The 16,581-nt window shown below is 38.8% G+C and overlaps 1 protein-coding gene across 2 annotated transcripts in view; it reads left to right on the plus strand.

The window, feature by feature from the left end:
• The window catches only part of LOC140529012 (sodium/potassium-transporting ATPase subunit alpha-2-like), a 69,236-nt gene that overhangs the window by 30,999 nt on the left and 21,656 nt on the right, over positions 1-16,581 (plus strand). For both annotated transcript variants that reach the window (XM_072647389.1, XM_072647388.1), the window contains exons 9-13: positions 149-347; positions 559-668; positions 871-1,005; positions 7,703-7,892; positions 8,099-8,271. In XM_072647389.1, coding sequence (XP_072503490.1) covers positions 149-347; positions 559-668; positions 871-1,005; positions 7,703-7,892; positions 8,099-8,271 — 807 coding nt within the window. The remainder of the gene's footprint in view (positions 1-148; positions 348-558; positions 669-870; positions 1,006-7,702; positions 7,893-8,098; positions 8,272-16,581) is intronic.

A 16,581-nucleotide genomic window follows, 5' to 3' on the forward strand; every position in this document is an offset into this window, starting at 1 on the left:
GTGCCTGGTGCTATAGAAATGTTAGCTATGATTATTACAAAAGGCTCTGAGCCTGGAGTTTAAAGGCACAGCGGACTGAGGAGGTGACTTCAGCCACAAACACCAGGCTGAGCTCCTTTTCCTTTTCTTCTCCCCACCCTCATCCTAGGTGTGTCTAACTTTGACAGCCAAGCGAATGGCTCGCAAGAATTGCCTGGTCAAGAACCTTGAGGCTGTGGAGACCTTGGGATCGACCTCCACCATCTGCTCAGACAAGACAGGCACCCTCACCCAGAACCGGATGACTGTGGCCCACATGTGGTTTGACAAGAATATATTTGAGGCTGACACCACTGAGGACCAGACTGGTGACTGGGAGCATTTGCGGGGAAAGGGGAAGAAAGGAGGAGTGGAATGTTTGGAAAGGGAGGGAACGGTAGGATCGGGAAAAAGAAAAGATATTTAAAAACTGAGGCTTAAGAAGAAGGATGTCACTGAGGAGCATTTTAATAAGAAACAGGGTTTTTTCTCAGCTCTATCCCCTTGCATCACATACTCACAAATTCCTCTTTTTATCAGGGAAGACTTTTGACAAGAACTCTGAAACCTGGCCTGCCCTGGCTCTAATTGCTGGTCTCTGTAACCGAGCTGAATTTGGACCTGATCAAGAGATAGTCCCTGTTCCTAAGGTATCAGGTCCATAGTGAAAGAAGGTATCTCCAAAGTCCTATCCTCCCAGCCTTGAGTTATTTCCCTTGTTGTCCAGAATGGGTGTCTCCTCTCCAATTCATCCATCACCTTGTTTTCATGGGTAGGCCCAATACCTCCCAGTGACACTCAGGGATCCTGGTACCCCTGCTCCAGGGGATGACTCCAGCTCCTTCCTGGCAGAGAACAACAACAGGAGATGCATCTGAATCAGCTCTACTCAAGTTCATTGAACAATCTTATGGCTCAGTGAGTAAGATGAGGGAAAAGTACACCAAGATGGCAGAGATCCCCTTCAACTCCACCAACAAGTACCAGGTATGGAGCCAAGAAAGACTATGCAAGGAGAATAAGATCAAGGGGAGGGGAGGACAGACAATACTTGACAGACAAGGATTAGGCTCTTGTACCATAATTGGTTATCTGGCAATACTTAAAAAGTAGTATCAGGTCAAGGAATGTCAAGGTTGTTACCTTCATTGGAAGCATTTCCTTTTGCCAAAAACAGAGAAGAATGAAAAGTAATGAAAATGGCCAGGAGTTTAGTAGAATGTAATGTTCTTGATAGCAGAGATTGTTTCAGTTTTATCTACATATCTCATCTTGCATCATCTCCTGCATACAGTAGGTGCTTAAAACATGCCTGTTGATTTAAAAACTCTAAAGTTCTGAATTCTGGAAATTGCACTAAACATAAAAAAGTAACAGCATGGTGCAGTGGAAAGAGCCTTGAAGTCAGAGGACCTGGGTTTGAATCATAGCCCCATCACACTTGATAGGGAGGAATTTCACAAGTCCAGATAGAACCTCAGAGACAAGTGCCAGGCCTAGAGGCCTGAGGGCTACCCGAGTCTTACCTTACCTATAGCAGGTCTTTGGCTGGCCAAACCGGATAAACGTATGAGAGAAGAGACTTTCCAGAGTCGAACGAGGGTTAGGCTTTATTCAGGGTCTTGGTTACATGTGCAGGGGGAACTCTTCCTTAGGAGAGAGGGAAATCTCCCAAGGAGGCAAAAATCTTACAGTAAGAGAATGAAAGCAGAAGTGGAAGTGGGGAGAGAGGGGAGAGGGAAGAAAGAAGAGAGGAGAGAAGGAAGAGGGGCCTTCTGTCCTGTAAGGGCCCCTCAGCGCTAAGAGCGCCTTCAGGCTTTCCTGACCCTACTTAAGCTCTCCTGCCACATAGTTTGCACCTGAATACCGTGCCTGTTAGATAACAATAGGTGTGCTCAGATCTGGGCCAATCTCGAGGGCGGGGATGCTCTCTCCCAGCACTTTTCTCACGGGAAGAGGCGGAAATGCACGGGATAGCTCGGTCTCACACCTCAATTCCCTGCTGTTCCCTGGGGGGCCTCATGAGAACTCTAAGGTTTAGAAGTCCTCACTTTTACCCGCCCGAGACTGTCCACATGGAACTGAGCTTACACCCCCAACAACAAGGATATCCCGGACACAAGGACTATGAGTACCTGGACAAAATGAATAAGAAATGTAATATTAAAGGAAATTATAAGTAGGGAGGAAAGAATGACAAGGAGAATTAATAGCTTAGAACAAAAGGCAGTAAATCATACATAAGAATTCAACACCCTGAAAATTAGAGTGGGTCAAGCAGAAAGCAATGATTCCATGAGACATTAAGAAAATATTAAAGCTGTGAGCACATCCAACCATTCTGGAGAGCAATTTGGAACTATGCCCAAAGGGCTACAAAAATGTGCATACCCTTTGACCCAGCAATATCGCTACTAGGACTATATCCCCAAGAGATCATAAAAATGGGAAAGGGTCCCACGTGTACAAAAATATTTATAGCAGCACTCTATGTAGTTGCCAAAAACTGGAAGTCAAGGGGATATCCATCAATTGGGGAATGGCTGAATAAATTATGGTATATGAATGTAATGGAGTACTATTGTGCCATAAGAAATGATGAACAAGAAGACTTCAGAGAGGCCTGGAAGGACTTATATGATCTGATGCTGAGTGAAAGGAGCAGAACCAGGAGAACTTTGTGCACAGCAACGACCACAGTGTGTGAGAGTTTTTCCTGGTAGACTTGGAATTTTGTAATAATGCAAAAACTTCTTATAAAAAAAAAAAATCCCAAAGGTGGTTCTCAAGGCAAAATGCCTTCCACACTCAGAGAAAGAAATATGGAAGTCACTCACAAAATGTAGCAGATCATGTTTGTGTATGTGTATGTGTTTGTGTATCATATTCTGATTTGTTATACGATTTCTTTCATTTATTTTAGTCTGACTACATAGCATGACTATAGTGAAAATATACTCAATAGGAAAGTATATGTAGAATCTATACAGAATTGTATGCAGTTGTGGGGAGGGAGAGGGGTAGTGGGGGGTAGGTGGAGGGGGATAAAATCTCAATTGTATGGCAGTGATTGTTAAACATTAAAAAATAAAAAAAAAATAAAAAAATAAATAAAAATTTATTTTTTCCAGGCAAAAAAAAAAAAGAGAATATTAAAACAGAATCAAAAGATTGGCATTTGATCAATTGAAAAGGACTATATGATGATGAAGTATATATTTTAATAGGTCACTGAGTTGAACATGTAGTTTGCTTTTTCATGGATTATCTTTTTTTTTACTCTGAATTTTTAACATTTTATTTTTTCCCAATTACATGTAAAAACAATTTTTAACATTCATCTTTTAAAATTTTTGAGTTTCAATTTATCTTCTCCCTTCTCTTCCCCTCCATCTCCCCACTAAGAAGGCAAGCAATTTGATATAGGTTATACAAGGACATGTAGATTTTTATAAAAAAAAAAAAGTTAGAACAATTTTTTAAAAATCAACTAAACATCAAAGTAGAAATTAGAAAATCAAAGAAGAAATTACAAAATTGAAAGTTAAAAAAACTTAAATGAATAAAAAAACCTGATTTTAAAAAATAATAAAATAGATAACCAGTTAGCTGGTATTTTTTTTTATTCCATTCTATTTTTTTATTTTCAGTGTTCTACAATCACTACCATATAACTTAGATTTTTTTTCCCTCCTTCCCCCTCCTCCCTACTTCCTCCTCCCTTCCCGAGACAGCATACAATTTTATATGGGTTCTACACATACATTCCTATTAAATACATTTTCACCACAGTCATGTTGCATAGAAGAATTAAAATCAATGGGAGAAATCATATAACAACCAGAACATAATACAAAAGAAACTTATCTGCTACATTCTGCAATTGAATTTCATAGTTCTTTCTCTGAATGTGGAAGACATTTGCCTTAAAAGACCATTGGGAATTTTTTTAAGTCCTTGAATTGCAATGAAGTTTTAGTTCTACCAGAAAATATCCTCACACACCGTGGTTGTTGCTGTGTACAAAGTTCTCCTGGTTCTGCTCCTTTCACTCAGCATCAGATCATATAAGTCTTCCAGGCCTCTCTGAAGTCTTCCTGTTCATTATTTCTTATAGCACAATAGTATTCTATTACATTCATATACCATAATTTGGTATGTTTTTTTAATAGAAGAAAGCCAAATTGTATCAAAAATGAGAAAGGAGAATTCACAGTAACTTAAGATGAAACAAAGGAAATTATCTAATTATAAACTGTCCAACAATAAGCCAACAAAACTAATAATTTAGATGAAATGAATTAACATTTAAAAAAATATAAAATATACAAATTAAGAGAAATAGATCATTTAATTAACCCAACATCAGAAAAAGAAATTAAATTAGCCATACTTGAACTATCAAAGGAATTAAAACAAACTAAACAAACAAAAAATTCCAGGACCATATGGATTTACAAGTGAATCCTCAAAAAAGAATTCCAATATTACATCAATTGTTTAAAAATAAAAAGAAGGGATCCTTCTATACTGTATGATTCTGGACTTGGAGTCAGAAAAACCCAAGTTCAAATCTCATCTCAAGTATTCACTAGCTCTGTGATCCTGGGCAAGTCCCAGTAAACCACTGAGCCTCAGTTACATCTGTAAAATGGGAATAATGATGTCGTCTATTTCACAAAATGATTGATAAGAGCAAATAAGATAATTGTGAAAACCTCTTGGTACATATTAGTGCTAGTTATCACTACTATTGTTTTAGAAATATGTTTTACAAATGTAGTCTTGATATTTAAGACAGAGAAACAGGGAAGAAGAAAACTGTAGATCAATATCCCTAGTGAACATTAATATGAAAAATACTAAGTAAGATATTATTAATGGGACTACAACAACATATTAAAAAGTTTACGTACTATGGTTGGATTTACACTGGGAATGAAGGATTAGTTCAATCAAAGGAAAACCATAAGCATAACAAATGATATTCATAACAAAAATAATAAAAACATGATTTTATCAATAAATAATAAAAAGACTTTTTACGAAATCCAACATCCACTTTTGTAAAACAAAAAAACACTAGAAAGCTTGGAAATAAATAGACCTTCCTCAATATAGTAATTATCTATCTAAAACTAAGAATCAACAACTAATATAATATAGATAGGCTAAGACCTTTTTTCAGTAAGATCAGGAATTAAGCAAGGATATCCATTATCATCATTATTGTTTAATGTGAGAAATGTTAGCTATATAAATAACACAAGAAAAAGAAATCAAGGGAATAAACGTAGGAAAAGAGGAAACAAAATTACCACTTTTGAAACATGACGTGAAGGTTTATCCATAAAACCAAAAAAAGAGTAAATTAAAAATTAATTGTAACAATGAATAATCTTGAAAAATTGCAGGATATAAAATGAATCCACTTAAATCATCAGCATTTTAGTATATTACAAACAAACTCAGGAAGAAGAGAAAGAAAAGGAAATTACATTCAAAATAAAAACAGAATGTATAAGATATTTTGGGGTCTATCAAGACAGGTGCAAGAACTATAAGAGTACAATTAAAAATTCTCTTTAGAGAAACAAAAGACAGGACTAACTGAGTGGGAAAATATCAATTGCTCGTGGGTAGGCCATGTCAACATAAAAATAACAATGCTAGCTAAATCAATTTATTCAATACTATACTAATCAAACTACCAAAGGATTACTTCAAGAGGTAGAAAAAAAAATAGAAAGAAATTGATCTGGAATAAGAAAAGGCCAAGAATCTGAAAGGAAATAATTTTTTTCATAGAAAGAAAGGGGCCTGGATTTTAAATTATACTACAAAACCATAATGATGAAAATAATTTGATACTGACTATAAAATAGTAAGTCATTACTACAATACATTAAGGGTCAGATACTAAGCAGAAAGGGCAGCAATGGCTAGAGCTCCAGGCTAGAATCAGGAAGACTCCTCTAAGTCCTGAATTCAAATCGTTCAAATCTGGCCTCAGACGCTTGCTGGCTGTGTGGCTGTGGGCAAGTCACTTTAACTCTGTTTGCCTCAGTTTCCTCACCTGTAAAATGGACTGGAGAAGGACATGGCAAACCACTCCAGTATCTTTGCCAAGAAAGCCCCAAATATTGTCACGAAAAGTCAACACTGAAAAATGACTGAATAACAATATGGAAGCAAATGAACATAGTTACATAGTGTTTAACAAACTCATAGACCTTAACTACTGGTGTAAGGACTCACTATGTTACAAAAACTACCTAGAAAAACCTGTAATCATCCTGACAAAAGTTAGGCATAAGCTGACATCTCATATCATATGCTGAGATAAGTTCCAAATGGATTCATGATTTAGACATAAAATGTGATGAACATTTTAAACATGTGAAAAACATGATAAACAATTTTAAAAAACAAGGAAGAAATTACTTTCCACAACTATGAAGAGGAAGAATTCATGATAAAATGGACAGTTCTGATTATATAAAATTAAAATGTCTTGCCCCAACAAAACCAATGTGCTTAAAATTAAGAAGAAAACAAATGAATGAGGAGAAAATCTCTTCAGTCCATTTCTCAGTTAAAAGTCTCATCTCCAATATATATAAGGAACTGATTCAAATTCATAAACACCAAAGTTGCTCCCTAATAAGCAAATGGTTGAAGGATATGGATTGGAAGTTTTCAGTGGAAGGCCCAGTAACTCTATCCACTGAGTGACCTAGCTGGCCAGATGCTGCTTTATTTATCTTTGAATAATAACAGCTTACATTTCTATAATGTTATTAAGATTATAAAACACTTTTCTCTTAGTCATGTAAAGTGTGGATAGTGCAGGTATTATCCTATCTTTGCTTCTGTCCAGTTTTTTTTCCTGGTCACATCCAACTCTTTGTAATCCCATTTGGGGTTTTCTTGCCAAATATACTGGAGTGGTAGGCCATTTCCTTTCCAGATTATTTTACAGATGAGGAAACTGAGGCAAACAGAGGATTAAGTAAGGATTAAGGCTCACACAACTAATAAGTGGCTGAGGTCAGATTTGAACTCAGAAAGATGACTTACTAACTCCAGGTTGGGCTCTTTATCCACCTTGCCACCTAGCTGCCCAATAGCCCTATTTTATAAATTGGAAAATTGAGATTCAGAGACTCAGAGTCTGGCCCAGGGTCACAGAGCATTACACACCAAAGCCATAAGGCAAACTCAGATCTCTTGGCTACAGGCCCAGTATTCTTTCTTCCATGCCTTGCTACCTATTTTTCCTGCTCCCAGCCCAAGTAAGCTCAATCAATAAATTACTGTACACAAAATAGGTAACAAAAACCATAGTCACGTTGATATGAACTGAATTCAAAGGAAGTAAGCATCTACTTTGCAGTGTAGTATAAAAAGTGCACATTTGGAGTCAGAGGACCTGTATTTGAAGGCCAGAATTCACAAGACCATGGTCAAACCATCATTCTTCCCTGAGCTTTGGTTAATCTATCTATCATTGATCCTTAAGATCTCTTTCTGTTCTCAAGTCTATGAGTATCGACTGAGACTTGAGTAGAATTTGGAAGGATGAAATAGGAACCCCATTTGGGAGAAGAAGAAGAGACAAGGGTGCCTCTTCTCCTCAGTCCTATGTCTTCCTTCCCTGACACTGTCTCTCCTCTCTCCTTAGGTATCGGTCCACATTCAGGATGCAAGCTCCATGAAATATTTGCTGGTGATGAAAGGAGCTCCAGAACGTATCCTAGAGCGTTGCTCCACTATCCTATTGAATGGAAATGAGTATCCGTTGGATGAGGAGTCTCAAAAGGCCTTCCAGGATGCCTACTTGGAACTGGGAGGGTTAGGGGAACGTGTGCTGGGTGAGAGAAACTGGGGAAAGTGAGCTAGAAAAGGGGAAAAGATCTGAAGGAGTGGGCCCTGAGGATGGCGGGGAAGACTCTAAAAACTAAGGGAAAATGCTGCGCCTAGAGGATAGGGGAAGGTTATAGGATGCTAAGGTATGGGGATGTAAAAGACAGGGTATCTGAATTACCTTTGCTTTGCTCCTTCCTTTTTTATCCTCCAGGTTTCTGCTATTTAGATCTCCCTGAGCCATACACTGGGGACTTTCAGTTTGACTCAGACAATGTCAACTTCCCTCTAACAGAGCTCTGCTTTGTGGGGCTCATGTCTATGATTGACCCACCCCGGGCTGCTGTACCTGATGCTGTAGGCAAGTGCCGCAGTGCAGGCATCAAGGTAGGCTACCTAGGCTTTGAGCCTCCTTGCCACCATCAACACCTGCCCTAGGGATTTTCCCAGTGATTTTTTCCTCCATGGGCATGCCCTTGTCAGAAAAGCAAGATTCCTATTCTGTTCTTGGACAAAAATCTGGAGAGACTGAGACAACACCCCATCCTCAGGCAATACTGGCATCTCAGGGTAGGAGTTAGAGATAGGACATAGGCATTGTAGTGAAAATGTAAAACATACCAGTATACTCAAAACACACCAAAACATTAAAAAAAAAAATACCGAGACACTCAGATATCTGATATCCACCAACAGTGTCTCTAGCCCAATCCATCATCACCTATAATCCTTGGTAACTCTGGTAGGAGAATAATATAATCACAAAAATCATAGAATTTCAGAGTTCGAAGGGTCTTCAGAGGTTGTCTAGACCAACCCCTAAACAAATCACGAATCCAAGTTATAGCATCCTTCAGTTTTCTACAATTGCTTCCATAAGACTTAAATTTTCTTCCCCTTCTTCCCCACTCCCTCCCTGAGATGGCATGCAATCTTATATGGGTTCTATACATATATTCTTATTGAACACATTCTGGGGGTGGGGAATGTCATGTCCATGACCTTAATCATACCCTGTCTTTCTTATATCTTCAACATCTTTCTATAAACAAATACAGGTCTCTCTTACCCTAAAAAATGAAAAAGAAACTTCCTTGAATCCTTTCACCTCCTCAAGTTATCATGTTATCTCTTCATTCTTCCCTTCTAAGCTCCTAATATGAGTAGTATATGTTTCCTTTCTTTACTTCTCTATGCACCCTCAACCGTTTGCAATGAGATTCCATCTCAACTAATCTCCTGAAAGTGCTGCCTCCAGAGCTGCTAACAATTGAGTTCAAATAACCACATCCTATGGCCTTTTATAGTCCTCATTCTCTTTCATCATACAGTGGGGAAGACTCCAGATTCGGATAACTCCAAATGATAAGAGCATTCAAATCCAATGTCTGGCATTGGATTTGATGGAAGTTAGTTCAGTCGTTTCTGTCATGTCTAACTCTTCATGCCCTCATTTGGGATTTTCTTGGCACAGATGCTGGAGTGGTTTGCCATTTCCTTCTCCAGCTCATTTGACAGATGAGGAAACTGAGAAATTACTTGCCCTGGGTTACACAGCTAGTAAGTGTCTGAGGCCAAATTTGAACTCAAGTCTTCCTGACTCCAGGCCTATTGCTCTTTCCACTGCACTACCTAGCTGCTCCTTGTCAACCTTAAAGTCACATATAATGTCAGTGGATTTTTATTGTAGCATTAGATACAACTGACCATTTTTCCTTCTTAATACCTTTCTTCCATTGATATCCTCCCCAGCCAATTCATAAATCAGCCAACCAATACAAGTTCAGAAGGCTCTGTCCCAGGTCAGGCACAAATAGTCTGTTAAAACATTTAGGATAGAGATGTCTCTGGATTTGCACAGCTTACATTTCCTTTGTGCTACTGTGAATCTGCTTTGCTCATGGAATACAGCACCTTCTTTGATGCTGGTTTGCCATGCTGTGTCAGCTTCTCCCATGTCTAACAATGGATACTAAAGTTCTTCAGAGAGACCTTGAGAGTGTCCTTGTACTACTTCTTCTGGCCTCTGTGTGAGCGTTTGTCTTTTGTGAGTTCTCCACAAAATAGTCTTTTAGGTAAGTGTGTATTTGGCATTTGGCCAATGTGGACTGATCAGCTACAGTTAGACACACTCTACCCTAATCCCAACATTGTGATGTCATTGGTCCTCTTCTAAAATGAAGGACAGACAACAAATCAACCAACAAGCAGTTACTATATTAAGCATCTTCTTGGTTCCAAGAACTAGGGACGCAAAGACAAAAAATAAAACAATCCTTCCTTTCAATTAACTTCCTTTCCATCAGCAGAGGCATGTACAAATATACACAAAATAAATACAGAGTAAATTCAAAATAGTTAAATAAAAGATAACTGGAGAGGAGCCACTAATAGTTGTGGGAATCAGAAAATATTTCCTTTCTTGTATAAAGTGGTGCTTGAACTGGACCTTGAGGGAAGTATGAGTTTTTGTGAGGTAGTGGTGTGGAGGAGGGGAAGCATTCCAAGTAGGAGAAAAGAAAACCAGAGCTAAAGGACCTTAAGAGTGCTACCTGTAAGGATCAGAGATATGTTTGGCTAGAATCAGGGGTGGGGGGAACCTGCGGCCCCGAGGCCACATGTGGCCTTCTAGGTCCTCAGTTGCGGCCTTTTGACTTGAGTCCAAGTTTTACGGAATAAATCTTTTTTTTAAGTTTATTTATTTTTAGTTTTCAACATTTACTTCCATAAGTTTTTAATTTTTCCCCCTTCCTCCCCTCTCCCTTCCCAAGATGGCCTGCAATCTGATATAAGCTTTACATATACATTTCTATTAAACATATTTTCACATTAGTCCTGTTGTATATAAGAAGTATAATGAATGGGAGAAATGAGAAAGAAAAAATGAAACAAAAAAGAAAATAGTCTATTTCACTCTATGTTGACTCCATAGTTCTTTGTACATTTTCCATCATGAGTCCTTTGGAATTGTTTTAGATCTTTGCATTGCTGAGAAGGGCTAAGTCTATTCAAATCAGTCATCGCAGACTGTGGCTGTTACCGTGTACAATGTTCTTCTGGTTCTGCTCACTTCACTCAGCATCAGTTCATGTAAATCTATCATTTCTTATAGCACAATAGTATTCTGTTACATCCATATACCACAAATTGTTCAGCCGTTCCTCAATTGATGGGTATGCCCTCAATTTCCAGTTCTTGGCCACCACAAAGAAAGCTGCTTTAAATATTTTTGTACATGTGTGGCCTTTTCCCATTTTTATGATCTCTTTGGGATACAGCCCTAGAAGTGGGCCAAAGGGTATGCACATTTTTATTGCCCTTTGGGCATAGAACAAATAAATCTTTTATTAAGGGGATTTGTTCTGTGAAGTTTGTATTTAGTCAAAGGGCTGCAGTTGAGGACCTAGAGGGCCACATATGACCACGAGGTAGTGGAACTCAAGAGAGAGACTGTGGGGACCAGATGTATGACTCTCTAAATTTTCTGTCTAGTGATGATAATTAAACCCATGAGAACTGGGTCACCCAGGGAGACAATAGAGAGAGTTAAGAGGAGAAGAAGTCAAGAACCTAGCTTTAGAGGACACCCACAGGTAGAAAAAAGGGAAATGAATCATGAACCAGCAAAGGAGACAAAAGGTTGCAAGTGGGAAAACCAAGAGAGCATGAAAACCCAGGAGGAGAAGGTGGTTGACAATGTCAAACACTGTAGAGGAGTCAAGAAAGATAAAGACTAGGAAAAAAACCATTGGATTGGTAATTAAGAGATCACTGGTAACTTTAGAGAAAACAGTAAGTAGTGAGGTCAGGGGTCAGATTGCAAAGGAGTGAATGAGAGGAGAAATAAAGGCAATGAGTGTGGATAGCTTTTTCTAGGACTTTTAACTAAGAAAGGGAGAAGAAATATAGGACAATAGTTTGAGGGGTGGTGGGGTCTAAAAAAGAGTTGGTTTTCTTAAGATAGGGAAGCCTTGGGCATGTTTGAAAGCACTAGAGAAGGAACCAATAGAAGCAGAAATTGAAGATTGAGGGGATGATAATTGAGGGGTCAATCTGCTGGAAAAGATGTGAGGGAATTGTATCAAAGGCATATGTAGAGGGGTTAGTCTTGGTATGGAAAAGAATCACTTGATTATTAAAGAATGAAGGAAATGAGGTGTGGGAGGTGGTTTTTGAAAGATTTTGAGGGAAAAGGGAGAAAGATAGAATACGTGACAATTAGCCTCAGTCTTCTCAGTGAGGTAAGAAGCAAGGTCCTGGGCTGTGTGTAAGCTACAGAGATGGAGAAGGATGTGAAACATTTGAGGATAAAAGAAAAAGTTTCAGAACCATCTCTGAAAGGAGTGGGATTACTTTGCTGCCATAAGGATCCAGTCAAGGTTAGATAATGTAAGTTTTGTAGTGTTTCTAGCCAGCTTAACTGAGTGGCTTCCTCCAACTATATTCAATATGTGATACTACATTCATGATTCTCCTCCTGACTCTCTGTCCCTTCCTTCTCTGTATCTGCTATTTCTCCTCATTCTCTTGGCATTCCTTAAACATAGGCATTCCCCAGACCTTTATCTCTACTCTCTTAGCATTCTCTCCCTTAGGCATAGCAGTCAGTCACTCCCATGTCGTCAGTGATTACCATCATGCAAGCAGCAGGACTGCCAAGTAATTATTGCCAACTGTGAGCTCTCTAGAGTTGAACTTCAGTCCCCAAGCTTCAAACTGCCAACTTGGCATATTTAGATGCTCTGTCAATCCTTCAAACCCAACCACTTTCAAAGTAAACACCATTTCTTTAAAAGAACCCTCCCCCATTTTTTCTACTTTGGTTGACAGCAATCCCATTCTCCAGTTTACCCAGGCTAGAAAACACTATCAACTTTGACACTTTTTGCTTAAAATCCCCACATCTCATCAGCTTTCAAACTTTCTCTCACAGCACCTGCCCCTTTTCAGACCCTCATCACCATCACTAGGGTTATTGTAATGGTTTCTAGTCACTTTACTTTTCTCTAGACTCTCCTCATTAGAATCTTTCCTTCAGAATACACCCTGAGTAATCCAAGACTTAAAAAATTAGAAGGTAGCTGGTCATCTAATCCATCTCTTTCCATGGCATGAATCCTATACTTATCCAGCCTCTGCCTAAGACTGCCAGTAATGGGAAAACTAGTGACCCCCAGGGTTGTCAATTCCATTTTTATAGAGCCCTAACTTTAGGAAACTTTTATTGATGTTGAGCTGGAATCTGTTTCCCTATAACTTCCACTCATTGCTCCTAATTCTTCTCTCTGAAGCATAAAAATTCTAATTCCTTCCACACATGGAAGAACAATTCTATCTTTTACATTTGGAGTACAAATCTGCCAGAAATAAACTCATATTAATTAAATTATTCTAAGCATTTGTGCTTAGAGAGAGAAAATCCAAAGAGACAAAGAAAATCCAAGAGAAAATCTGCTGTCTTTGAAAATCTCTACCCAAGTCATTTTTGAGTTGCGATTTATGGGGTTCAAGAGCAAGGACAATGTTCTGTAATCACAATCAAACAGAAGGACAAAGTCTAAACAAGAATCTTGAATCACCAGGACTTAACTTTTTGATATACCCAGGAGAACCATTTCCCTAAAACCATTAAATGTCTCTCTACTTCATTAAGGGTCAGGAGCTCTTAATATTGCTGGTATCATATATCCTTTTGGCAGGCTAGTGAAGTCTTTAGACTTCTCAGAATTAATGTCTTATACAAGTATAAAATAAAACACCTAGGATTACAAAGGAAACCAATTATATTGAAATGCAGCTTCAAAATATTTTTTTAAGTTCACAGTCCCCAGCTTAAGAGCCCCTGTTTTAAGAATTCCTTTGTTTTCCTGGTCAAATGTGAATTCAAGAGATGTTTTTCTTAATTTTAATAATCACGGCCACTCTTCCTCTTTAATTGCTTGTCCAGAGGAGTCCTTGATGCTCAGGCTTTTCTTTAGAAACTGATTAAGCCTCTGATAAGAATGAAACAAAAGAAAAAAGGAAAACAAAAAAGAAAGAAAAAAAGATGAGGACACTCTATTTTCTTCTATTCCAGGGAAAACTAATTGGATCTTTTATTCAATTCCAGCCAAAGATTTTAAACCCAAACTCAAAAGATTACAATTTCTTAGAATCTATGAAACTTAATAGGAATGAGACTTATGTGCTTCCACAAATATAAAAGCCTTCAGTTATTTAAAGACAACTATACTTTCCTGCCTAAATCTCTTCCATTCCAAATATCCTCAGTTCCTTCTGTAGCACTTTCTCTGAGAAGCATTCTGTCAATCCCCACTCCTACTGGTAAGTTGAGTTCTCAGAGTTTAGCTGCTTCTTTTCTCCCTTCAGGGTTCTAAACCCAAAAGGCTGGGTATGTCTTTCTAGTACTAATGGTCATCATCCCCTATCTATTGTGAATCCCCCAATATCATTCACTAGTTAATATCACCCCCCCCAATACCAATTTGACCAGCTGATCTCACTCTTATATCAATTTACCAGTTGATATCTCTCCAACATTAATTAACCAATAAATACTGCTTAGCTTTACAAAAGATGTTTACTGAGGAATTACAGCAAGGACAAAAACATTTCCTCCAAACTAGAGCTATAGTCTCCCTTCTTTCTACACACTCACCCTGTTCCAGGGAAGAGGGGACTTAAACATAAAATGCCTGCCACAAAGCATTTCCCCTCACAAATTCACTCCTGGACATGGCAGAGTCAATGGGCAGGTCACTGCTGCTTGAAGGACATGGTGACTCAGCTGCCAGGTCAGTTCACACCGAGCTGGATCAAGCATGCCCTCACAGGTGTGTCTTCCCTCAATCCAACTGCTGCGGTTACCAGATACATCTTCCTGGTTTGGAGGCTGGCACTCTATCCCTTATAGCAATTTTAGCAATGTCAAGCACAACACTAACTTGGTGACTTTCTTGCTGCTGCTGCTGCTGTTCAGTTATTTCAGTCATCTCTGACTCTTTGAGACCTCATTTGGGGTTTTCTTGGCAAAGACACTAGAGTGGTTTGGTGTTTCCTTCTCCAGCTCATTTTATAGATGAGTAAACTGAGGTAGACAGAGGTTAAATGACTTGCACACAGATTGCACAACTAGTAAGTGTCTGAGGCTTAATTTGAATTCAGTTCTTCCTGACTCCATCCCCTGCACTGCCTAGCTGCCCTAGGATGAACTGGAGGGGGAGGTAAGAAGCTGTAGTCCAGACAAGTGATGATAGAGGCCTGAGCTGTAGCTGTAGGTATATAAGTGGAGAAAAGGGTCGATGGTGAGTTGGAAGAAACCACAAGATTTAGCAAAAATTAGGTATGTAGGGTGAATGAGAGTGAGGAGTCAGGAATGATACTGAGGTTGCAAGCCTAGGTGACTGGAAGGATAGAAGTACCCTCAATAAACAGTAAGATGGAAGCTTGGAAGTGTGGAGAGTTTGGGAGGAAAGGTAATGAGTTCTGTTGGACACCTAGTTCAATCACCATGAGGTAAATGGCGATGCATGACTATTGCTCAGAAGAGAGACTCAGGGTGGATATGTAGATCTGAGAATCACCTGCATAAAGATGATAATTGAACCCATTGGAGTTGAGGAAACAGCACAGAGAGAAAAGAGAAAGTAGCTGAGCGTTGTGCCTTGAGAGATGCTATAGCTGGAAGAAACCTCAGAGTCTTATCTGGTTCATTTTACAAATGAGGAAACTGAGGACCAGGACTTAAGTGACATGTTCTACCTCTCAGGAGAATGTAAGCTCCTCAGAGGGAGGCTCTGTTTTGTTTTTCATTTTGTATCCCCACAACCTAACATAGAGCCTCATACAGAGTAAGTACTCAGCAAATATTTGTTGAGTTGTATTTTGGAAAATCAGGGCATTGGCCTTTCTGTAGGTCTATCACCCATTCTGGTTTGCCCAAATTTTCTGAAGATCACTGAAAGTGATTTTTACTTTTTTTTTTACTTTATGTTTTACTTTACATTTACTAGACCTTTCAGTACCTTCGTTTGTAATTTTGATCTGAGTGACTTGGATCCATTGAAGACCACTAAGGTATATGAAATTTTACTTCTTGTAGTTTAGTTGTTGTATCCAGCTCTTCACGACCCCATTTGTGGTTTTCTTGGCAGAGATACTGGAGTGGTTTGCCATTTTCCCTTCTGCATCTCATGTTACAGATGAGGAAACTGAGGCAAACAGGGTTAAGTGACTTGCCCAGAATCATACAGCTATGAAGTGTCTGAGGCCAGTTTTGAACCCAAGTCCTCCTAACTCCAGGGCTGACACTCTATCCAATGTGCCACCTAGCTTTATCACCTTGCTTCCCACCTTTTCACCTGTTGAGTATTATTCTAGCATCCCAGTCAGTCTTAGAGACAAAACAGAAGTGAGCAAAATTGAGTAATCTTTATATTTCTCCACCATCTTCTAATCTCTCCCAAGCAAGGAGTCCTTTTCTGACTTCATGAAACTTTTGTACCTAACACTGATATAAAAATTATAAATATTCTTATTCACATAACCTTCCTTTTCATATAGATCTTTCTCCCCTTCCCTGAAAAACAAACTTTCCCTTTTAACAAAGAACTAATGAGAGAAAGAAGAAAAACCAACCCATACACCAACTGAATCCAGTAGTATATCCAATGTTCCATGCTATCATCCCTCCCTCTG

Source organism: Notamacropus eugenii, chromosome 2, assembly GCF_028372415.1.
Source record: "Notamacropus eugenii isolate mMacEug1 chromosome 2, mMacEug1.pri_v2, whole genome shotgun sequence".
In the NCBI taxonomy this organism is placed as follows: domain Eukaryota; kingdom Metazoa; phylum Chordata; class Mammalia; order Diprotodontia; family Macropodidae; genus Notamacropus; species Notamacropus eugenii.